At 37.1% G+C, this 24,783-nt stretch overlaps 2 protein-coding genes across 2 annotated transcripts; one reads left to right on the forward strand and one right to left on the reverse strand.

The window, feature by feature from the left end:
• Positions 1-1,346: 1,346 nt before the first annotated feature.
• LOC125226421 (uncharacterized protein K02A2.6-like) lies at positions 1,347-4,045 on the forward strand. The gene is made up of 2 exons (XM_048130403.1): positions 1,347-1,750; positions 2,121-4,045. The coding sequence occupies exon 2, from the start codon at positions 2,420-2,422 to the stop codon at positions 4,043-4,045; it is 1,626 nt and encodes a 541-aa protein (XP_047986360.1). The 5' UTR covers positions 1,347-1,750; positions 2,121-2,419.
• Positions 4,046-8,370: 4,325 nt separating this feature from the next.
• LOC125226693 lies at positions 8,371-11,278 on the reverse strand. Its single transcript, XM_048130756.1, has 2 exons — positions 10,524-11,278; positions 8,371-8,720 (listed from the first exon to the last, which is right to left on the reverse strand). Exon 1 carries the CDS (start codon positions 11,273-11,275, stop codon positions 10,526-10,528), a length of 750 nt encoding a protein of 249 aa, XP_047986713.1. The 5' UTR covers positions 11,276-11,278; the 3' UTR covers positions 8,371-8,720; positions 10,524-10,525.
• Positions 11,279-24,783: the final 13,505 nt, after the last annotated feature.

Genomic DNA, 24,783 nt, shown 5'->3' on the forward strand with positions numbered 1-24,783 from the left:
TTAAGTAATTCGTATTAATTAGTACTGTGAGAAACGGAACTCTTCTCTTGGGTCTATGGTTCTAGACTTTCCAGAACGATGTCAAACTGTCATCGAACGCAATTGTTTTTTATACACAGTTGTCATGTAACTCGCATAAATTGAATAAATATAGTTTATTAATTAATTACTAGTTTCAATATACAACATTGGCGACGAGTATTTAGTGTGCAAATGAACCAGTGAAATAAAAGTATAAAAGTAAAATTATCAGTGTAATAAAGTGTTAGTGTTAATTTGGCAATAATGGCGGACGACACATGAAGACTATTAAAATCTCATCGCAAGAATTTGATGTCAGATTCCGATTATCTAGACGCAGAGCTAATGGGTGATGAACCTCCTGAGGAAATCCGCAATAGAATACAACAAGTAAAAAACAGAAATATAAGTTTCATCTATAAATGTAAGAAAAACGAATTGATTGAAATTTTAGTGGATGAGAGGTTAGACTTCAGTGAAGACTCTAACAGTGGATCAATTACGGAAATTATTGAGTGATCACTTCAAAAATAAAGGAAAAAAACAACAAAAAGTGCATACCTTAACAATGACCGCGTTAGGCGAATTAAAACCATTTGACGGAGAAAAGTGGGAGGTGTTTGAGCAACAGTTCGAATGTTTTATCTTAGTTAATGATATAACTGAAGAAAAAAAAGTGCCTTTATTAATTACCAAATTAACGGCCAAAGTGTTCGAAACACTGACTTATTTATGTTCACCAAAACAACCAAAGGATTTAACTTATAAAGAAATAGTAAAGAGACTTCAAGACAAATATGTCAAGACTTTATCAACAACACTGGAAAGAGCCGAATTTCGGAAAAGAAATCAGTTGCCAAAGGAAAAAATTCAGGATTATGCCCTCGAGCTGAGAAAGCTGGCTGGAAAATGCAATTTTAAAGATGCCGAAGATCAAATTAAAGAAAAGTTCATGGAAGGTGTGTCATCAAAACTGATCAAGTTCGAAATCAAAATCAAAATCAAAATAATTTATTCAGCAAATAGGCCACAGGGGCACTTTTACACGTCACATGTACATAGGTATTTAAAAAAATATTTAAAATTGAGTTGAAATTACAATTGATACTATTATATACTAATTCTAAGTTCTAACTAAAGTTACAATACAATTAATTAGAGATGTAGAAGGTCTCTAAATGTCGAATTACAACCAAGAACTACACTAAATTTTAATATAAAAAGTACAAATACAAAAAAAAAAAAGTCTAAAATTACTTTAGAGGTGCAAATGACTCTAAATGTCACAACTAAAAATAAAATGTATATCTACTTAATCTAATTAATGAAAAGTCCGCCTGAAATGACCTTGGATAAATGCATCGAATTAGGAAGAACGGTTGAAGCCGCTTTGCTCCACACAGGTAGCTCTGAATGTGTGACTGAAATGTTTTATAACCGAGAGAAAGCAAAGCCAACTTACAAACCAAGGAAAATGGATAATAGCAATAAACTTGGAGGACAATGTTACTGTTGTGGAAAACATAATCACATTAAAGCAGAGTGTACTCTAAAAAATAAATTTTGTTCAGAATGTGGAGTTCAAGGACACATATTCAGAATGTGTCCCAAAAGATCAAAACAAGTTAATGTAATAGAAACCACTACATCAGGAAATGAGGACGGTGAACGGGTGGAAACACCAGAGCACAATTTGTATGAAGGGTATACAACATATACCGTTAACAGTGTAAGTAGGATACCACCAGAATACTTAACTCTAAATGTAAACAGTCATAACTTACCATTCCAAATTGACACGGGGTCTGAGGTGACAGTGATGTCAATTAGTGATAGAAATAAATATCTGGGTAGTTTTGAGATACAAGAAAGTAAAACATTGTTTAAAAATTTTGATCAAAGTATATCTAAACCAATAGGAATTGTTACAAATATAACAGTAAGTTGTAATAATATCACTAATAAATTAAGTGTATTTATTGTGAATGATGACTTGCCCAGAGTCATTGGTAGGGACTGGCTGTACGCATTTAAATTGTGGCCTCCAAAATGGGCTGACAATATTGATAAGGAAACTTACATGTTTCAAAATGTTTCAGATGCAGAACAATTAATAAGAGACCGGTTTGCAGAAATATTTGAACCTGGATGGGGGAATTTCAAGGGCGAGGTGATCAATTTAAAACTGAAGCCTAATGCTCAACCCAGGTGTCTACCAGCCAGGCGAGTACCCTATGCACTGCGTGAAAAGGTAAATGATGAAATTACTAGATTGGTAGGAAATGGTAGAATTACAGCAGTCGAACATAGTGAGTGGGGTACTCCAGTAGTACCTATCATAAAACCTGATGGCTCGGTCAGGCTCTGTGGTGACTATAAATTAACTGTGAATCCTTGTATGGAAATTGATCACTTCCCTTTGCCTCATGTTGATGATATTTTAAATTCTTTAAAGAATGGCGAATATTACTGTGAACTGGACTTAAAAGAGGCATATTTGCAGGCTCCACTTAGTGAGGATAGTAAAGATTGTACAACTATAGTAACAGAATCAGGAACATACAAATATAATTACTTGCCCTTCGGGGTAAGTTCCGGCCCTGGGGCTTTCCAACGTTTAATGAAAAAAACATTAGCTAATATTCCTAATACTGTAGTGTTTATCGATAACATTTACATAAAGGGTGATTCGTTGCAAGACACTTATGAAACATTGTGTCAAGTCTTAAAAAAGTTGCATGATTGTGAATTCAAATTAAAATCACAAAAGTGTAAGTTTTTTACTACTCATCTAGATGTATTTGGGTACCGTGTAAACAAGAATGGTATCAGTGTGATTCAGTCTAATATTGAACCATTGTTAAATGCTAATGCACCAAAAAACCTGACCATGCTCAGATCATTCTTGGGTAAAATAAACTACTACTCTCGATTTTTACAAGACATGGCTACAACGCTAGCACCTTTATATGAATGTACTAAAAAAAACAAATTTATCTGGACAACAGACTGTGATGAAGCATTTACGAAAATAAAAAGAAAATTAGCTTCTGCAGATAATCTTAGACATTATGATCCTAATTTGCCACTGATCTTGACTTGTGATGCTTCAGATACCGGGCTCGCAGTAGTATTATCCAATAGAGATGAACAGGGTGTTGTAAAACCGATTGCATATGCTAGTAAAAAATTAAATGATGTTGAAAGAAAGTATTGTACAATAGACAAAGAAGCAATGGCAGTGATTTTTGGAATCACCAAATTTTACAATTATGTTTATGGTCGTTTCTTTGAGCTTGAAACTGACAATGCAGCTCTGACAAGAATTTTTGGCCCAACTAAAAGTATTCCAAAAATGGCTGCCAAACGATTGCAACATTATGCAATTTTTTTATCTGCATTTAATTATAAAATAAGGCATATAAAAACCAGTATTAATCCAGCTGATTTTCTATCAAGGTCCGTGTCTGAACAAAAGGATAATATAAATGATGATATAAATATTCATCCTGTATTTGTGAACGCTAGTTATAGTGTGTTGAGTTATACTAACGATTCCAACATGAAAACCTTAGATTGGAAAACAATTCAAACAGAATCAAAAAAAGATGTTGTTTTGTCCAAATTAATAAGGTATTTGACAGATGGCTGGCCAGAAAAGAAAAACTTAGATAAAGAAGTGTTACCATTTTATAGCAGAAGGAATGAGTTAACTATGGACAGAGGTTGCTTATTTTGGGGATATCGAATATTAATACCTCACACTGTTCGAGAATCGGTTTTGGTTGAATTGCATAAAAGTCATTTTGGAATCATTAGAATGAAAGAAATCGCACGCTCATATTTTTGGTGGCCGAACCTTGACTCAGAAATAGAAAACATTCCCAAAAAATGTATAACTTGTTTGCAAAATAGTAAAACGCCTTCGAAAACACAGAAACCGTGGCCTGTTCCCCTTCAGTGTGGTACAGAATTCATGCTGATTTCCTGGGCCCATTTTATAATAAAATGTTTCTGGTCATAGTAGACAGTTATTCTAAATGGCCAGAGATATATGAAATGACTAATATTACTAGCTCTCGTACAATAGAGGTATTTGAAAGTGTATTTTCTCGTTTTGGATATCCAGTTCATTTGGTGACAGACAATGGTCCTACATTCACCAGTCAGAATTTTAAAGATTTTTGTAGTAATGGCAACATTAAGCATACATTTTCACCGCCGTATCATCCAGCGACGAACGGTGCAGCTGAACGATTTGTGGAAACTTTTAAGTCCGCTATTACTAAAATTAAAGAGAGTGGACTAGATTTACGATCTTCTATCAATCTGTTTATGTTTGACTATAGAAGTACACCACAACGCACTACAGGAATATCACCTGCTCGCCTAATGTTAAACCGAGAAGTAAGAAATAGATTTAGTTTATTGCGCCCTCCTCCTCTGTCAGAAGTGGTGCAGGAGAGAGTGGAAAAAAGGGACCAAGGGAGAAGGGATATCAGCTTTGTAATAGGTCAGAAAGTAATGGTTAAAGACTACAGGAAGGACAGCAGGCCGTGGGTTCAAGGGCTTGTTATAGAGGAGTCAATACCAGGAACTACCTATGTGGTAGATGTAGAAGGGTTTAAGTGGAAACGTCACATAAATCAGATGTTAAGCTGTTCTAATGAGTTAGAAGATTTATGTTAGTTTAGTTTGAGTAGGAGGAATTGTTAATTTGGTTTAACTAGTTAATTTACTAAAATAAGTGGAGGAGAGTGTGAGAAACGGAACTCTTCTCTTGGGTCTATGGTTCTAGACTTTCCAGAACGATGTCAAACTGTCATCGAACGCAATTGTTTTTTATACACAGTTGTCATGTAACTCGCATAAATTGAATAAATATAGTTTATTAATTAATTACTAGTTTCAATATACAACAAGTACCTTAACAAGGGTATTTCTACTGAAGTATCTTCAGAGAAATTCGTGTCAATATTGACCTTTCAATTAGCATAATAACAACCACATTCCATTGTAAAAAAAAAATTGGACATTGTTTAAATAAACGGAACAAAGCTATTGAAAAAAAAAACTATTTGTAGATGGTGATGTTTATCTAATAGGTACTGCGAATATATATTATAGATATTTGTATATATTTGCAGCTAAATAGCATAGCAGTTTCTTTCTATAACAACTAAATTGTCAAATAAGTATTACGCCGACTGTTTAGTACTGATTAATGAGAGGTACGGTGAGCAGAGTGAGCTGCAAAAGTGCATGGTGAATTTATCAATGAATTGGTCCATAATTTCTTCAGCTGATAGTACATTTATGAGTTCGTAAATAGCTTTCATATTAACAACTAACTTGGATACTATTTTATTTGGATTGCCAGCCTCTTCATACATAATTTACATAAGAATCATAATGATGACAATCTAAAAACACATAAATCCAACAAAACAATACAAATCGCAACAATTCATTAATAACCATCATAGAGAAGGGACATCGCAATCAGACGATGGGATTCTCATCCGACTGTCGAGTCGAGAATGATTTACTCGTCTGAAGTATGATTAATTCGATGTAATCACATACAACACAAATGATGTTGTGTTCCTACGGGTAAGTAAGGCTGCCAGAGCTCAACGAGGGTGCGGTGTGCTGATGACGGAAGGACCTAAGGAACTAATATGTTCCGTCTATTGTCCTTTGGGTCCTCGGCAACCCGAACCCTCCTTGGAACTTGTACACTCCTTTTTGCTGAAGGGAGTGTACCTAGTGCAAGTTTCTAATGGTCTGGCAACGCGCATGTGACACTCCTTGAGTTGCAGGCGTCCATAGGCTACCGATCAAGATACAAAACCAAGATGTCGCCTGTAATGTATGGGATGTCGGTCCGACATCCGATATCGGATCGGATAATGTGAAAACACACTTAGTGTCGTCACCTTGCTATAATTGTGGCTATCCAGTGAAATGTTATTTTTCGTCGACTATGATGTACTGCATGACCAGAAATAGGGGGAGATTAGCCAATAATTAGCCAATATTTGCTCGCCATGTTCGATAGATTTATGAGATGAGGGATAACAGGCGACGCTAATTACTATTGTGGGATATAAATAATGAGAGCCGTTCATATACCTACATATTATGCTTAGTTATAAGTAGGTATTGAAAAATATGAATTCTGAAAGATTCTGTGTTTAAAGCGCACGACCTTCGCTTTTCCACAGCTGGATTATCGGAGAGACTAAGAGATGCCACCGGAGACTAAAGAGCTGCTAGCTCTCTGGCTCAGCGTATTAGCTTGACAATCCAGCGAGGAAATGCTGCCAGCGTCTTCGATACTAAGTCCGGCCCAAATAGGGGCCGTTCTTAGATTTATTTTAATTTTAATTTAGATTTATTTTGGTTTAATTTTTATTTTATGTTTAATTGTAAAATAATTTAGTTTGAATTTTATTTTTACCTATACTTAATTACCTTATTCTAAAAGTTACATACATATGGATTTAAGATTTAAGTTAAATACATATGGATTATCTGCGTATCATCATCCTCCTTGGATTATTCCGACTAATGGGACACTGAGGTCCGGTTTGACAACTAATCCCAAGATTTCGCATAGCCACGAAAGTGACTGCCATCTGACCTTCCAACCCGAAGGGTAACTAGGCCTTTTTTATACTACGTCGGTGCCAAACAAGCATACGGTCCGCCTGGTGGAAAGCGGTCACCGTAACCTATGGACGCCTGCAACTCAAGGAGTCTCACATGAGCCTTATTGGGAATTAGTCCAGTTTCCTCACGATATTTTCCTTCACGGAAAAGCGACTAGCAAATATCAAATGACATTTTACACATAAGTTCCTCATTGGTTCCGAGATTCGAACCCGCGACCTCCGGATTGAAAGTCGCACGGTCTTACCGCTAGGCCACCAGCGCTTTTTTATCTATTATCTGGGAATATCTGCGTATACGCTCGTATAAAACGCTGTAACCGCGCCTAAAATCATTTATACGCTTATCGAACATAAAATTTAGAGCACCGGAGTAATTAAACCGATATATTTTATGGTTAAAAGAACTTACCTTAAGTGAATTTCAACCAAAATTTTACGAAATATTGCATCCGAGAGATTTAATTACTATGTAGTCCGTTTTTCGACGTACTGCATCGTCACACACTTTTAGATATTAAAAAAAGTAGAAATATTGACTATGCAGTCATTCACCCGGTCCCGATCCGGTCATCTGAACCAATCATATTCATTCGTTTTAGAGCATTATTCATTAACCCTTTTATTCTGCAACATGGGGGCTTTTATCATTCAAGATTGTACAATGATACATAGGGTAGGGTGGGAGATTAAATCTCTCGGATGCAATATTTCGTAAAATTTTGGTTGAAATTCACTTAAGGTAAGTTCTTTTAACCATAAATTTTACTTCAATATTGCATCCTCCAGATTTAATTACTATGTAGATGTTTAGAGTCCGTTGCAGAATGAAATCCAAACTAACAATCAGCATTGATGTTTTTATTACATGATCACATACAATTAGAATCATTTTTTCATAATTATTTTGGTATTTACCTACCAAATTATTTAGGAACTGAGTATACCTCATAATGGATTTTGAACATAGTTTGGAAAAGGTACAATCAGCATAAATACCTAGCTTAGCTGTTTATTACTGCCCGAGCAAAATCGCTTTCGTCCTCGGTATTAACCAGGGGTTGATTATAAAAGCGGGCAAAACATAAAGAATTTCCCGTCCAGCCCGCTGTTCTTTTAATAATTTCTGTGGATACGCCAGACCTACTTGCCGAGGATGTCGAGGCGTGCCGAGTGCTGTGGGCAGTGAAACTGCTAACATCTACTCCACTGCTACTTAAAGTCTGCTTTATCCATCGGCTAATTGTTTGCGAAGTAGCGTTGTGTATAGGTTTTTTAATTGTTAGGAACAATTTGCTTGAATTTTTATTTGTTCTAAGGACACGAGTTCTTTCTATATAGCAGGACAAAGCCAAAGCCGGGCAAATAGACGTTTTTTCTTTGAAAAAAGGAAGTATTAGTCTTGGATTCTTCCTGTTTGGCGCTGAAGTTTTAATAATGTCACTAATATGAATAACAATTCGTGATTCTTCCACGTGAATATCTGCAACATCAATCAGCGATAACGTCTGCACACGTTGTCCTATAGACAACGCGAGAAGAGTTACCAATTTCTTTGTCAAATTTTCTATAGATACCGAATCATTCGGAATTATACCGGACAGGTAATCCAAGACTAAATTAGGATCCCATATAGAATTATATTTGGGAAGTAAGCCATGCTTTACTTCTAAAAACCCCTTTTAAAAACCTCGAAATGCAATCATTATTGACTCGATCTTTTCCCATAATTAAGGATAAGCTAGACCGAAAGGAATTTAACGTGCCATAGCTAGCATTATCATTAAACTTTTGTGTCAGAAATCTCAAAATATCAGCAATTGAGCCATTATACACATCGATGTTATTAATCTGACAAAAGGTAAACCATTGTTTTAAAGCAACGTTATACTGATTAAGAGTATTCTTTGATAAGGATCGTAACATTATATCTATACATTCATCCGGTATGCCGCGCTTCAAGTAGGCTTGCCGGATAACACTGCACACGCCAGGGTAAGGTTGCGCCAGAGGGGGTGGCACTCTCTGGAAGGAGACAGTAAAAGATTCCTATTAGGTTTAAGGTACAAAATCTCTGAATTTGCTAAAGACAGAAATAAGGGAAACCAGGGTTGTCCAGGCCAATCTGGGACAACCATAATACCCGTTGCCCTATCATCTATTATTTTTCTCAAACATTTAAGTATGAGCGCAAATGGAGGGAAAGCATAAAAATAGTAATTACGCCATGAAAAGGTAAAGGCGTCAATTTCATAGGCACCCGGGTCTGGTTTCCAGGACACATATTTTTTACATTTTTTGTTTAGACGAGAGGCGAATAGGTCTATATTCGGCTCACCTAACTTATTAGTTATGAATCGAAAGCTTTTAGAACTCAGATCCCATTCTGTGTCAATATTGTTATGTCGAGATGCTTGGTCAGCGTCAGTATTATCGCGTGACTTAATGTAGGACGTAAAAATAAATATATTTCTCAGTTCGCACCAGTCCCATATCTCTCTGGTGATCCTATTTAAATGGGGGTATTGTATACCACCCATTCTATTGATATAGGATATGGCGGTCGTATTATCAATTCTAAGTAACACATTAATGCCCTGAGAATGTTTACAAAATGCCTGTAAGCCTAAAAAGGCTGCCAAAAGTTCAAGAAAATTAATATGATTTTGAACTTCATCGGCCGACCAGTGCCCCCTAGTTACTACACCGTTGCACGCAGCTCCCCAGCCAGTGAGAGATGAGTCGGTAAATATTTCAAACTCATAATTTCCCTTTTGAATATTATTTTTAGCTTTAGTCTTAATATTCGACCACCACATGAAGTCATCATTTAAATGCGCTTTAAGGGTCATTTTTGAGTCATAATTCTCGTTAGAATTTTTTAGGGCTAAAAACTTTTCTCGCTCAAAAAGCTTAGTGTGCGCCCAACCATACGCCACTGCAGGGCAAGCGGCTGTTAGCGTACCTATGAACTTGGCAAATTCACGGATACTTGTACAAGTTTTACTCTGCATACTTTTTGTCATTTCAGACAGTTTTCTTATTTTTTCAAATGGCAATTGTAATTGCATAGTTTGTGTATTTATTTCTAGTCCTAAAAATTTACAGAGTTGAGAAGGAATAAGACTACTTTTTTCAGTATTGATTACAAAACCTAACTTTTCTAAGTTTTTTATTAAAATTTCTACCGTGTATTTGCAATCTTCATAGGTATTTCCTATACACAGGATATCATCAAGGTAAGCTACTAATGTGTGCCCCTGACCCCTTAATAGTGACAAAAGTGGTTTTAGTAACTTTGTAAAAACAAAGGGGGCACAGGTCAGTCCATTCGGCAAACAAGTAAACTCAAAGAGATTGTCATCATATCTGAATCTTAAAAGCTTTCTATTCGAAGGGTGAATAGGGACCAAAAAGTAGGCATCTTGCAAATCGATAGTAGCCATGTAGTTATTTTTCGATACCAACTTAACAGCGGTACGAATATCTTCCATTTTGAAATGGTGTGAATCAACCGACTTATTTAAGGTTTTTAGATTCAATATGAACCTAAATCCACCATTAGTTTTAGGTGTTAAAAATATAGGTGAAACAAACTGACCAGGGACATCTTCACTACATTGCGTAATAGCTCCAAAATTGACTAGTTTGGCTATCGCAGTATCCATCTCTCTTTTTGAAAAGGGAGGGTTGTTAGGTTTAGTAATATTGTGTAATTGATTTTGCAACTGGAATCTTATAACCTTGGACAATAGATAATATTGTGGGATCATCGGTAATCGATACCCAATTATCATAATAAAATCGTATGCGACCAGCATGAGGTACCTCTAACGGCGACTCCGCTCGTTCCTGCTGGTCGAGTAGTGACGCCCGCGACGATAGTTCGTCCTCCTCGCCGATGTCGCAGAGTGCTGCTCGTGGTACCTGCCCGACGTCGCTGTCGATGTCGCCTTCGGCTTGTTCTGGCGAGGGGGAGCTCTGGCGTTTCCCGGCTGCGCTGTTTGCTTACGATGCTGAAACGCCGGGTTGAACTGAAAGGCTTTTTTAATCTGCTGGCCCGATTTCTCGATGTCCTTAGAGCTCTTAATTGTCTCGCCAAGTTTCTCTCCGAATAGATACTCGTCTCGTTTGACACCTTTTATTGTGTTCCAAAACTTCTTATCCAGCAGCGGCACAATCAGCTTACTTCTATTGATCGACTCCTCGTAGTGAAGGTCTAACAAGATCTGGGTCACTTCCGAAATTTGCTTGATAATATCAAGTTTATTTAAATCTGATTTTATAAGTTCTTTCGTTAAATTGGCCAGACCCGCAATGCCGTGACCCAGCTGGTTCTGAGCCTTTTCTAAACGGGAATCCCGATTCTTTGCGGCGTCATTAATGACTGCAGCAACCTCTGGATTCAGCTTGGGTGCGCGAGCTAATAAAAAATTGCTCGGTATAAGCATTTTTTCTACGAGAGATTGCTTGACCTCCTTGGCCAACCCGTCCCTTAAGATTTTTCCCCAACGTTCAGAGAGCTCATTAGGAATATCTTCACCCAGCGGTTCATCTATCATTTTTGCTTCTCCCAACATATTTAAAATTTCCTGAGGGAGAGCAGATGTAGATGGTTGGGTTACATCCATCAATCGTGGTGATTGGACAGGGTCTGATCGAACCGAAGCGATCGGTTCGGCCGCTTGTACCTGAGGTACCGCTTGTACTTGCGGTACGGCGGGCGCTGGTGCCGCTGCGGCTAAACACGAGGAACCCGCTGCTGTATTTACCACTGACTGCAACTGAGGTGCCAAGCTGAGAGCACTGTCGTATAACTCATCTTCCATCAAAGCTTCTTCCTGCAGAACATAATCTTCACCCGACTCGTCATAGTTGTCTTCGGAGGCGTCGCCGCGATAAGGACTTTGTGATGAATTTGACGTCGAAGTTTCAGATCTTCGGTCCAAATCTAAAAAGATAATTTAACATTGTTACTTTCAGGATGATATCGCAGTATCACCACGTTAAGAAAGTACAATTTTTGATTCAGGGCAATATCCCGTATTACCACGTCAAGAATCAACAAATAGTCATCCCAGGGCAATATCTCGTATTACCACATCAAGGAATAACAATAATGACTGTCAGGATAACATCTCGTGTTACCACGTCAAGACAGTGCTCATCTTACGAAACATACTTACAACATCACAGTAAAATTATAAGGCGGTCATGCCACACCTAAAATAAAAAAGTTAAAATAGGGGGTAGTTTTACCTTTGTGCCTATTATGCCGCAATTTCTCCTCCAAACGTCGAATCTTTCGACGAATATCCTTATCATCACGTTTGTGTTTACGTTTTCCCATGTTTCGTGCACTTTATAACATAAAACTGTAATTCACGATGAAAATAACCGGGAACGATGTTGACGATGCCGCACAAGAAAAACGAATGAATATGATTGGTTCAGATGACCGGATCGGGACCGGGTGAATGACTGCATAGTCAATATTTCTACTTTTTTTAATATCTAAAAGTGTGTGACGATGCAGTACGTCGAAAAACGGACTACATAGTAATTAAATCTGGAGGATGCAATATTGAAGTAAAATTGCAATATCGGGTGTTCAAAAAGTCACAACGGGATATAAAATACCTAATATCCGTACGCAGCTGAAATCAATCGGCGACCTCAACACAAAAGGAATATGGACACGCATTTCGATAAAAAAATAATTTTGAGTAGGTATTGGTAAAGGGTATTTCATGGGTTTATGGTACAAGGTGGTACAAGATAAAACATCAAGTTCAATAGCGAGTACTTACGGTGTTACAGGGAGTAACAAGGATTATTTATATAGGATTTACATACTTCATACAAAAAATCGTATTCGAATTTTTAACGCCACCTATTAAATGCTATCATAACTACACTGATGATACCTACATTTTTTTTTTCAAAGTATGTATTGAGTTGATATCATGATTTTAAAATAAAGAAATGTGTAATTTGTTCTTATGAAACATAGAAACACGTAAAAATATTAGGAGAAAATATGACTTAGGCCACTTCCAGGCTGCGAACAGCGCCATCCAGTTTTAAGCCTAAAAGACCTATACATTTCAGGGGTACGCTTTTTTGTATGGGCTTTTTCAGCCCAGTATTAAATCGTTCTTGCCTTAAGTTACTGAAGTAACTGACTGGTTTGTAGTTAGCAAGTATTTGTGAAGGACGATAAGCAAGTATTGGTGTATGTTCAATATCCACTAGTCGTTCATACAGTCGACGTCAATGGCCACAGTATAAGGATCAATACGTTATTGCCGGCAAGTGTACACAACGCTTATCTGGCTTAGAATAGTCGTCCTAACGGTGCGTGGCCACTGTTCGGAATCTGACTCACTACCACGAGTGTGTACATGTTCATACAGTAGATATTAATGGCCACAGTATAAGGATCAATACGTTATTTCCGGCAAGTGTACTCAACGCTTATCTGGCTTAGAATAGGAATCGTCCTAATTTTTTTAAAAGACGCTCGATCATTATAAATGACCCTGCCAATTTCGACAAAGTACTCATATCATCCTCTTTGCGTTATCCCGGCATTTGCCACGGCTCATGAGAGCCTGGGGTCCGCTTTGACAACTAATCCCAAGATTTGGCGTAGGCCTAGTTATTACGAAAGCGACTGCCATCTGACCTTCCAACCCGAAGGGTAAACTAGACCTTATTGGAATTAGTCCGATTTCCTCACGATGTTTTCCTTCACCGAAAAACGACTGGAAAATATCTAATGACATTTCGCACAATTATTCCGAAAAACTCATTGGTGCGAGCCGGGGTTCGAACCCGCGACCTCCGGAACGAAAGTCGCACGTACTTACCGCTAGGCTACCAGCGTTCGAAAAAGTTTCGACAGCCAAATATTCCAATATTCCTGTATACAAGGTAAAATACGTTCCATTTTTGACACCAAACCACGTAGTTATACAACCTCTGAATTATTCAAGCCTTCCGCACCGTAACTAGCCTCTCGTAGAACTTTTAGCCGAGAGCAGGAACAGGAGAAATATTTCGTACATTTATTGCATGCGGAAGTAAGAAAGAAGAATTTAAAAAAATGTAAAGAAACATTTATCACTATCATCACAACATAGTATAAAACAAAGTCGCTTTCTCAGTCCCTATGTATGCTTAAATCTTTAAAACTACGCAACGGATTTTGATGCGGTTTTTTTAATAGATAGAGTGATTGTAGAGGAAGGTTTACATGTAGGTATAGTACCCGTGCGAAGCCGGGGCGGGTCGCTAGTTTTCAATATAAGCAAAAAGTGAATTTACGGAAAACAAAAAATAACACGGTGTATATCAATTGAAAATAGAAATCACTCATAGCAGGACGTTTTGCTTAGGCTAAAATGTCATTATTATTATCGTTTTTCATTCAACCTCCTCCATTTTACAGAAAACCGCAGCCAAATAACACCAGATTCATATTCATAGATTTGTGGTAATGTCGATGAGTAAGATTGTCAGAGCTGAACAACGATGTGAAGTGTTAGGATTGGCACCGCAGCAGTGGTGAAGTGAAAACACCCCACTCCCAGTGAGCTTTCACGAACGGAAAGAAGGTGAAACGCCGGAATGGGTTTAGTGGGTAGTACACTGAGAGAAATTTGCATTGTGAATTTAACAAGTTCGACTTGTTGCGGTTTATCCGTTTGAATCAGCCAAACGTATGTTTAAAACAATATGTGTCAGGTTGTTTTTATAAAATCGACTTGTTGATTCAAATATATTGCCGATTCAAATGACAAGTAGCTTGTTGTTTGAACCAAAGAGCGCGTAGGCGCTATTTTAACCAAAAAACTTGTTGAACGAACATGAAAACTGGTTGTATTTTTTCTCAGTGTACCGTTTCCCCCCTCTCACCAGGGGAAAGCAACGGCGAGTCGCTTCCCTACATTCCCACTCTGTGAGAAAAAAGGGTATCGACAACGCACATTACAAATGACTGTAAGTGCAGTTACAAGCATCCAAACGCTACAAAGGCGAGCCGCAATGCTTGTTGCCTTCATCATCATCGGCCTTCAAGTCTCTAACAGACTATTCAAGCAGTGTCAGGTAGGGCAACAACGTTTTTCGTTGCTGTGTAAGCCAATACGGGAGCGGCAAACACGACCACAACTCTGGCAGGTGGCGAAAGAGGTATCGCGCTGATAACGCTTGGCTCGCTTACTTGCGAGGGACGCAAACCAAGCATTGTCGTGGATTGTACGTCCATCAAACACCAATTTGCGCCACTTGTCTCTATCTTCGGCAAGCTCTTCCCATTTGAGGACCGGGATGTTGAAGGCGCGCATGTCTCGCTTGGCGCAATCTTATGAGCATATTATAAACATCGAACCAACCACAATTGACTTTAGTCCTACATCCATCTTGGGTTCAGCTCACTGCCACAATAGTGTCACAAAGCAACTAGCAACAATGAAACGTATAAACCGAAGATTTGCCGGCGTATGCCGGTTTACTACTTCAATAGCTGGAAGATTTGAATATTATTAACGTTGGCTACGATTTATCGCCGCCTCGAGAGTATTAGAGAAATTGATATGAAAATACTGCCTTGAATAGAATGAAAATATGTGTGCACAATGCACGAAAATATAGCTAAGTGTAATATTGTCTTCGGTTACCGCGATAGTTACTCATGAAAGAAAACTATGGAAACGGATTATACCGCGTATAATTAATTTACAATTCACCCTGATGAATTGTAAATATAATCCGTATCCATAATTTCCATAGTTTTGTTTCGAAAGCTAAGTGTATTACTGTTGTTAAAACGTGACACAGCTACTTATATTCGCTTACGTATCTATACCGAACTTACTTTCTTGAAATCTTACTTGCTCAAGGGTTAGTAAGTTACACTATAAATAAAATACGCCAGTAGAATCATGTCAGTGCCGCAAACCACTAACTGTATTGGACTTAGGCCATACCTTAGTCATGTGATAGCAATACGATCAATACTGATCGATCAGTGTCAAAAATTATGTTTTCAGTGAAGAAATTTTGCTTGAGAAATATTGACGATGAGAGATCTGCATCGTTATCGGTTCTAATACGGCGCGGCCGTAAAATTATTATGACAAGGAAATGAACCCTTAAATACGCACTCAAGTAAGTAATAACTTTAATCTGCCCTACCTGGTTTATGACTTAAATAAATTATAATTTTAAGCCGCACTGCAGTTTACAGGGGAGTTATGTTGCCCCTTAATACCCATTTCAAACTATTGTACATTTTAAGGGCGTTCCCTGCGCCAATGACCTTGGACTTGAATCCATTGATATTATGATAGTTTCTAAAACCTATTATATTAACCGCATTCCTTCACAGTTCATTAAAGGGTATCAAAGTTGAACAATTTTTGGGTCAAAAACTGGTTTTAATTACTTTAAAATTAAAACTTCAAGTGAAGTTTTAGAAAAGTCAAAGGTAAATCCACGCATGTCGATACGCCGGTCAACGAGTCGCAGTCCTGCACTCCACAACCTTGTAAGACTAGCTTTTTGTATTTTTTCCTTGCACAGAATTTTAGGACTATAGGACTATAGGACTGGACTATAGGATGGCGATGAGGTTTGAATTCACGATTTCATTCATAAAAAAAAAATTTTAATCGTTCCGTTCCGTTAATTTATAAAATTCCATGTTTTCAATATGTATAATTATATGTTTTCTTATTAAGTCTGCTTTTGTTTATTCAGAATTGTATTATTTTCACTATCTCATAATTTCTCTGTAATGTGTGTACTTTCCGTGGTTTCACTCGATATGGCCCTGACGGAAGATCAGCGTTGGCCCTCCCAGGCTAACACCATGCTGAGTCAGAACCATTTCGTGGCAAATATGTACCTACCTACTTATTTTTTTTTGTTATTTGTAAATAATTTTCTGTTGTTCTTTTCTACACATGTAACTTTATTTATTTAGTCAATGTTATGCCATGAATAAAAATATTTCTATTTATGTTTCTACTTTGAGTCTTGCCCGTTAAAGGGTTACACTTTTACGACATTTTTACAAATCTTGAGTTGGTAACTTATTAACGAACTCCTGGTTTTCCTCAAAGTAAATTATAAGTTTAACTTTAATTAAAACATGTTTTATTTCAGCCTTCCGCAACAATACAGCTGAGCTGAGACCCCTTCATGAAAAGTTTTCAAGATTATAAACACAAAGGGATAACGGTGGTATAAAGGTCGCCAATTTCCTTGTTATCGATAAACGTTGAAGTTTTTTGTAGGGAATGTGACAATTAGAACGTAAGTTTTACATCAGTTATTGTATAGGAACGTACATTCAAATTTCAATACATGCAATAATCTTTATTTAGCAATGCAAGTGCAAGGTGCAATCTGCGTGCGTAGCAGAAAGCACAAAAGCTCACGAAACGAAACGCTCGTAGATATATATCTCTACCGCTCTTGCGTATTGGCGCAACGAGCCGGACTACCTTCCGCGGCCTTTCGTTTTCGTTTCGCGTCGCAGAAATGCCACTATTTCCAAAACGACTTACATAAATTTTACATGACATTTACGCTATCAAGTAACGTAATTCTAAAACGTCAAAAACTCACCGTACAGGTTCAGATAACGTCAGCGTCATTAGCGCAAGTTGGCAAGACGCATTAATCAAGAACTACACTTATTGTCATAATATATGTGAACTCGACAGATTTTCCAAAACCAACCTTTAGTAAAGGCAATATGAGTCAAGGCACCTGCCAGCTTGAGTGACATGGGGGCTACCATGAAGTGCTAAAACCGTTCAGTCTTGAAAAGGATCTCGTACCTCAATTTTTCATAAATACAAATTCACATCACCGTTTTAAAATTAAGAAATATGTCATTTGTTCTCATCCATACTAATATTATAAATGGGAAAATGTGTGTGCTGTGTGTCTGTTTGTTTGTCCATCTTTCACGGCAAAACAGACCGACGAATTGACGTAATTTTTGAAGTGGAGATAGTTGAAGAGATGGATAGTGACATAGACTACTTTTTGTCTCTTTCTAACGAGAGCGAAGCTGCGGGCAAAAGCTAGTAAAAATAAAAGCACGCAAAAATATTTGGGGGAAATATGAGTTTTGCCACTTCCAGGCTACGAAACAGACATCTAGTGTTTGTTATCCCTTAAAGTATGGGCCTTTTCAGGGGTACTCTTTTTTGTACGGGCTTTGTCAGTCCCGGTATATATTGTCCTTGGTTTCGATTACGAGAGAGCGACGGAGCTACACAACTGTTATAGCTGTGTCCCTTTCTGTCAACCTAAACTGGCCCCTTAGCCTAATGACATTTCTGCAACGCGAAACGCCACCGAAACGCTGCAGAAATGTAGTCTGGCTCTGTCGCGCCAATACGCAAGAGCGATAGAGATAGATAGCTACGAAAGAGATATTATCGTGAGCGTTTCGTGAGCGTTTGTGCATTCGGCTACGCACACAGAACTTCTTTCGTACTTCGTGGTAACCCCATGACTCGCTTATCACGCCCGCTTTGTGTGTGAATATACTTAATTGTAGGCCTAACGGGTTAAGACGCAAGGACAAGCATAAAGACGTCTACCCACATTCTCGCGAGTAATTAATGGAGATTATATTGCTAGCGATGTACTTGACACGTCACATTTAAAGCTTTTCAACGAATGTGTAGCTTAAATCTAGGAATACAAAACGTAACTACACTTCAAGCTTGAGATGCTCTCTCTGCGTTTTCAGACTGTTCTGGTCCTGTTCTTTTCCAATTACTGAAAAAACCGGGTACACGTACAACCGTTTAACTACGTACCTACGTCTAACCCTGTCGTACAGCTGTGTTCCTGCCCTAGAAAATGGTCCCGCCGAAAGACCATCAGCGTTTGTGGTTTGGGTTAGCATTATGCTGAGTCGGGACCATTTCGTGGTAACTTATGTTTTGATATATTTTATTTTGTACATGTGTTTATTTATGTAGTTATCACTTGTTATCATTAAATAATTGAATTTGAATTTAACTTAGCTGGCAAATCTTATAGCCTTTAAGATTACTAAATTCTACCAATTTCATTCAACACCAACTTCCTAATCAGATTTAAAAGTAATTTTCATAACCTTATCAGGCAGGGAGGCTTTGTTGGAGTAACAATGTGTCCCAAACGAAGTTGACGCCGACTGTAATGAGATTTCCAGTGTTAGCTTTGCCAGGCGAGTTCATTTGTAATGTGCAAATTGGAATTATACAAATTACCGTACAATATACCGAGTTATTTTAGTCATTATCTCACTTTATGTCTCTAGTCTGTACATAGACAAATGAGGAAACTGAGGGAGTTCAAATCTGGGTAAATCCATTCTGCTTTAAGGTTGATTATATAAAAAATCTGTTATTATCTGAAAGATAATCAACCTTATAGCAGAATGGAATTACCCGAGTTTGAAGTTAAGCGACGCACTTTTTGAAAATGTGCTGTTTTGAAGCAAAAGGTGGCAATCACATTGTTACTGAAACATAATTATGGACGTCGAACCGTCGGAAGTTAGTTAATAAAACTTAGTTAAACTTATGCGATTTAGTCCCGTTTACAATGTTAGGTATGTGGTGATTCAAAGGCGTGAATTATACAAAGAAGGCGTAATGTATAATTCATCATTCAGCTTATAGGTCTTTTACAGCAGTCGGAGAGTGCGCCGAGGAACTGTATAACCTTGTTCCTCCGTCCCCATTTCATCATTCATAGGACCACCAGACAATCGGCAATGCGGCATCGCTTCACGGTTAATATTCCGAAAATACGCACTAAGCGTTTCGCTTCAACGTTTCTTTTGGGAACTGCTGAGGAGTGGAATGCCCTGCCTGAGTCTGTGTTTCCGCATGAGTATAATCCAGGTCTCATAAAAGCAAGAATATATAGGTATCTCATAGGTAAGCGTGCTCCAACGTAGACCGCATCATTATCTACCATCGGGCGTGATCGTGGTTAAACGTCTACATATTCAAACTAAAAAAAATCTAGTTACAGTGTATCTGTTATATCTAAAACAAAAGTTTTTTATACAAAACTATAAACAATATGGGTTTTTTTTTAACTAAGTAGGTACTTACAGAAATAACTTCTACTATAACAAGGCTTTCACGAGTAGGTAAAATTGCAGTTTCAAGAGCCGCAAAGTGTCGCCCGTAACATGAAAAGTCGTTTAAATTCCGTGCTAGTGCCAGTAAAAACTGTAATTGGCCGACACGAGGCGACACAAAGCAACACGTCCCGACGTGTCCGCCTGTCCGACAAGGTCTCGGACAATGCCACTTAGAATATGGCCACCCTACACACCGACGCATAGACATTATCCCACACCGGGGCAAACGACGCAACGGAGCCACGCTGTGACGTCATCGCCCAAATCAATTGTTTAATTTTATTTTTATTGTTCTTTTTATTTTCTCTCTTTTTTGTTATCTAAGTTTCGGGACGCATTGATTTTACTGTAATGTCATGTAAACATTGTTTTTACTAATAAATAAAATAAAATTAAGTAATTATTGAGGTTATTTTATGGTACTTCGAAAGGAAAACACGGAAAGGATCCTTAAAGGATCACATTGTTGTCCGTCCGTCTGTCTGTCAAGACCCTTTTTCTTAGGAACGCGTAAAGGTATCGAGCTGGAACATAATATCAAACACTCAGATCTAGACCATCTCTTGAAGCTGTGAAAAAAATTAAACTTCTAAGCCAACGCAATCAAAAGATACAGCCGTTTATGCCGCAAATTTTCGACACTCGCAAGAGAATCAAAACCTGCAGGGTACTTCCAGTGAACTCAGAATCTTGAATTTAATATAAAGCAATGTCTTATAACAAAAATAAAGGAAAAATTGCGGACACCGTAAATTTTTACTTACATCATATTTTTAGTTAGATATTTGTTCCTGAGTCATGGATGTTTTCTATGTATATAAGTATTTATATATTATATATATCGTTGTCTGAGTACCCACAACACAAGCCTTCTTGAGCTTACCGTAGGCCTCAGTCAATCTGTGTAAGAATGTCCTATAATATTTATTTATTTATCATAAATAATAGTATTTGTACAATTTTAAATGTAGATATATTACTTTTTTGTAACTGTATTGCTTTGTTTTTTTTTAATCTACAGATATTGAAACAAAGTCTTTGAATATTCGAAGAAATTTGAAGTTTGAAGTTTGAAGTTTGAAATTCACTATCAGGGCACAAATAATAGCTGTTCCTTCCAACTGATCAAAGTCGTGAATTATACGCAGAAGACGTACGTCTTACACGCTTACGTTACTTTCTCTGTATATATGTTCAATAATTCACACTTAAACAGTGTAATATGTATATTAAAGCACATTTTAGGAAAATACGTCTCGAAATGGAGTACTTTGTGCCTAAAACAACACTCGGATAAATGGATTTTTAATTGTCATGCTTGATGGCGTGGAAATCCAAATTAATTTGCAAATTGAGGCTGCCTGGGAAAACAATGTCGTGAGACGTGAGTGGTTTTGTGTATGAATGTACTATACTCGTATGTATTTTACATATTAGGTACGATAATCTTGCGTAAGATGCGCAAATATACTATCTCAGCAGTTCTCAAAAAGGTTGTACATAGCCACGACAGCAAATTTTAATTGATCCTATTTTGTTAGCAACATTTAGTGACACTTATAAGTCGATTTCCGTAAGATATATACAGGATAATTGTTATAATTAAGAAAATATAGATACTAGAACCTTATAACCAAATAAAACTTACTAAAACCTCAATTCATGAAATAAATCTTGGTAACAAAAACGGAATAAAAAAAAACAAATTTAACTTTTTCCTTAATATTTGTACAAACATTTCGAGAACTGCCGATCTAGTAACTAATAGACGTAGCTAATAACATGTTGGTTTTTTGTCATTGCGATTATTTCTTAGAATAATTTAGTAAACAATGTGTCTGACTCTTCTTTCAGACCTCTCCGTAATATAATCGTCATGATACTATGAAGTGATAATGATGAACAAATTTTAACATACATGACTTTCACACCACAAGACTTATCTGGTGTTCTAGAAATAAATGCAAACGCAATAATTCCATTTTCAACTATAATAATAAACCGTTTTGTAACAGGTAAGTAACTGTTTCAAGTTAAAATTCTCCGGATTTTTCTCCACATTTCCACTGTCGGCACATGCTTTTTGTACAAACACACAATAGCGATTCACATTTGTAACGTCGACGCTACATTCAAGCGTATTTTTGTATATCTTTTAACGCTTTCAGAGTTCCTTTCAAGTTCATTGTCTGCTTATTTTCATAGCATTGTCAACAAAAATTTAAAAGGAAAGATACTTTTAAATTTTCATATAATTTCCACTGAACATTCTCGTTTGATGCGCCTTAGAACGCTTTAACGTGATTGGTTGGTCCGTTTGCATTGCGCGCGCGAATGGTCGCATAGGCACCATTGGCTCGCGTACAAGTGCACGCTTTGCTCGCAATCGTGCACAGCTGTATCACTGACACCGCTGTGCTGGAATCATTGCCCGTGTGTCACGTCCTTACGTAATGTAAAATGTATATCAATGGTTGAACATTTGCATGCCAGCTCTGCAACCAATTTGAACCCTATTAGACCATTCTAGAACGAACTAGAACCTTGTCTTATTGACAACGTGTTTAAATTGGCATAGAATTCACTTTGACGTTTACTGTGCAAAGGTTCTACAGTTCTAAATTGGTTAATGACAGTGTAAATAGCAGCCTATTTAGAGAAGCACAAAGGCAGGACAGCGTGAATGTCAAAGGGCGGCGCAGAAAGGTAATTAGTCGACGAAATGTTATCAAAAGTAGCGGGCGGGCGCCGGTTTTAATCCAAGATGAACACGTAGCTATATTTATGTAGGTACTGAGAAAACATTTATTAAGACAGAGAGAGAGGGTAAAGGAGGTAGCCGATATCCCATAGAAACTATATACTACCTGTCTTTGTTTTCCTCTCCGAACAATTAATGGCATTATGTCTTATCCTACGCACCTCCATGCTTGACTTCTTCGATTTTTTCATGATATAAAAACTAGGAGCAAACAAAATATTTCATACTTTCACCTAGCTCTTGGCTTGAGTTACCACGTATTTATAGAAAAAATATAGTGCTAAAATTATCCCAAAATATTTTTCAAAACATGGACGTAAATATCCACAGCGAATGATGAGTCAATATACTTTGCACTTGAAGTTGTTAGAACTGTTTTCGAAAATATTTGCCTTCGTATATAATTATATACATACTTAATATAAAACCTATTCATAAAATACACAGATAAAACTTTGGCTTGAACTGAGTAACCGCTTATTTTCATTTATCAGAACGAAACTAAAGTCCTATTCAAACATAATAATGTTCAAGAAATATTGAATTACGATATATAGACCTAACGGACCCAACTATCCATTGAAAATTAAAATCGGAGAGATGTTTACCTACGTCTTTGAACCGAAGGCCGGAGGGAGAAATTCCTAAAGCCATATTCAAAGAAAACGTTCTTACAAGAAATTGAAAAGAGATCCGAGGTCTTGGCCAGGAATCTAGTTCGTAAATTGAATTTAGTCTGTGAATTTAACTTAGTTATTTACCGATGAAATGTTTATCATTTTGAAGTAGTTATTTTTAACGGCAATAGATCTACTATTTATTTAAACGTTCACTTGAACTAATATTCATGTATGTATGAATGTATTTAGGGACCTATATAAGTATGTATGTATTATTTACATACTTATGTAGGGCCCTACATACATTCATACCTAAACTAACGCCTGTTTCCCAGTGGGAATGGCCGAGATTACGAATTTTTATTTGCTACTAAGGTAACGGCGGCTATCAACGCGGGTATCGAAATCGACGTCCATTACCGCCGCATTTGCAAATACGTATTTTATAGGCAAACCGACCAATTTCTTAAAAAAAGTTACTCACACAAAGGAAGCCTGTTTAGTTGACTAACGCACATATAGGCGATAGAGAGTGTGAATGAAAGAAGACGCTCGCTATTTGACAGTTTTTGCCACGGGGCCGCGAGAAGAGGTTGTGTCATACTGACGTGTGACGCTAAACCTAAGTGAACTCCAATCTCATTTAGTAGTTTACGTAATAATTATGGCAAACAGGTGAAAGTTATGCATTTCAAATTATTGTTTATAGTTTTCTACATGACTTCTGAGTACTTTTTACGTATTGTTTAGCCTGGAAATGTGTTTAAAGTGGAAATTAAAAGACAGCGGTGAAAGGCGCCATTTCGTGAGTAGATTCTATTACTGTGGTATACCACGGTAATAGTTAAAGTAGTGATATTAGTTCTTTTTGCTTTATTTTAAGTATATGTGATCAGTTATATAATGTCTTACAGTTGTTTCAATCTTGATCTATTCACGCTATCAAAGAACTATTTACGCGGTATGAAAATTATTCAACAAAACCTTAATTTTTAGCAAAAACTTCATGACTGATTTCGTAGTTTCTATGAAAACCGTTAATTTGTCAATTTTTTAAACATTGACATAAAGTCTGATGCTTACTTACCAGTTATGTAAGCTTGGTTTAAATATAAGGTTGCAATATTTTATTTTGATTTGTAATGAAAATACATCTGTATGACTTTGTTTTTATGGGTCGGAATTAGATTTTATAATACTCCAATTTATGCCTATTACCGATGGTACGATCAGATAACCCTCGGTAATAGAATATATAAGAATCTATTACCGATCCATGCAATATTTGTTTGGGTCGGTAATGGGTTCCTATAGAAGTATCTATTACCGAGCGACATATTAGTCTTGTATCAAAATATGACATTTAGTGTACCGTAAGTACAGATTTCTTAGGTGAAACTGAGTCTTCTGTGGGTATTCATAAAGGAGGATAGTATAGGTATATGTATTTGTCATAATTTGTATATTCAACCGTCGGTATTAAGCTCCGAATTTTGAGATGGGTTTCTATTTACCGATGGCAGAAAAACACTG

This window comes from Leguminivora glycinivorella, chromosome 5 (assembly GCF_023078275.1).
Source record: "Leguminivora glycinivorella isolate SPB_JAAS2020 chromosome 5, LegGlyc_1.1, whole genome shotgun sequence".
In the NCBI taxonomy this organism is placed as follows: domain Eukaryota; kingdom Metazoa; phylum Arthropoda; class Insecta; order Lepidoptera; family Tortricidae; genus Leguminivora; species Leguminivora glycinivorella.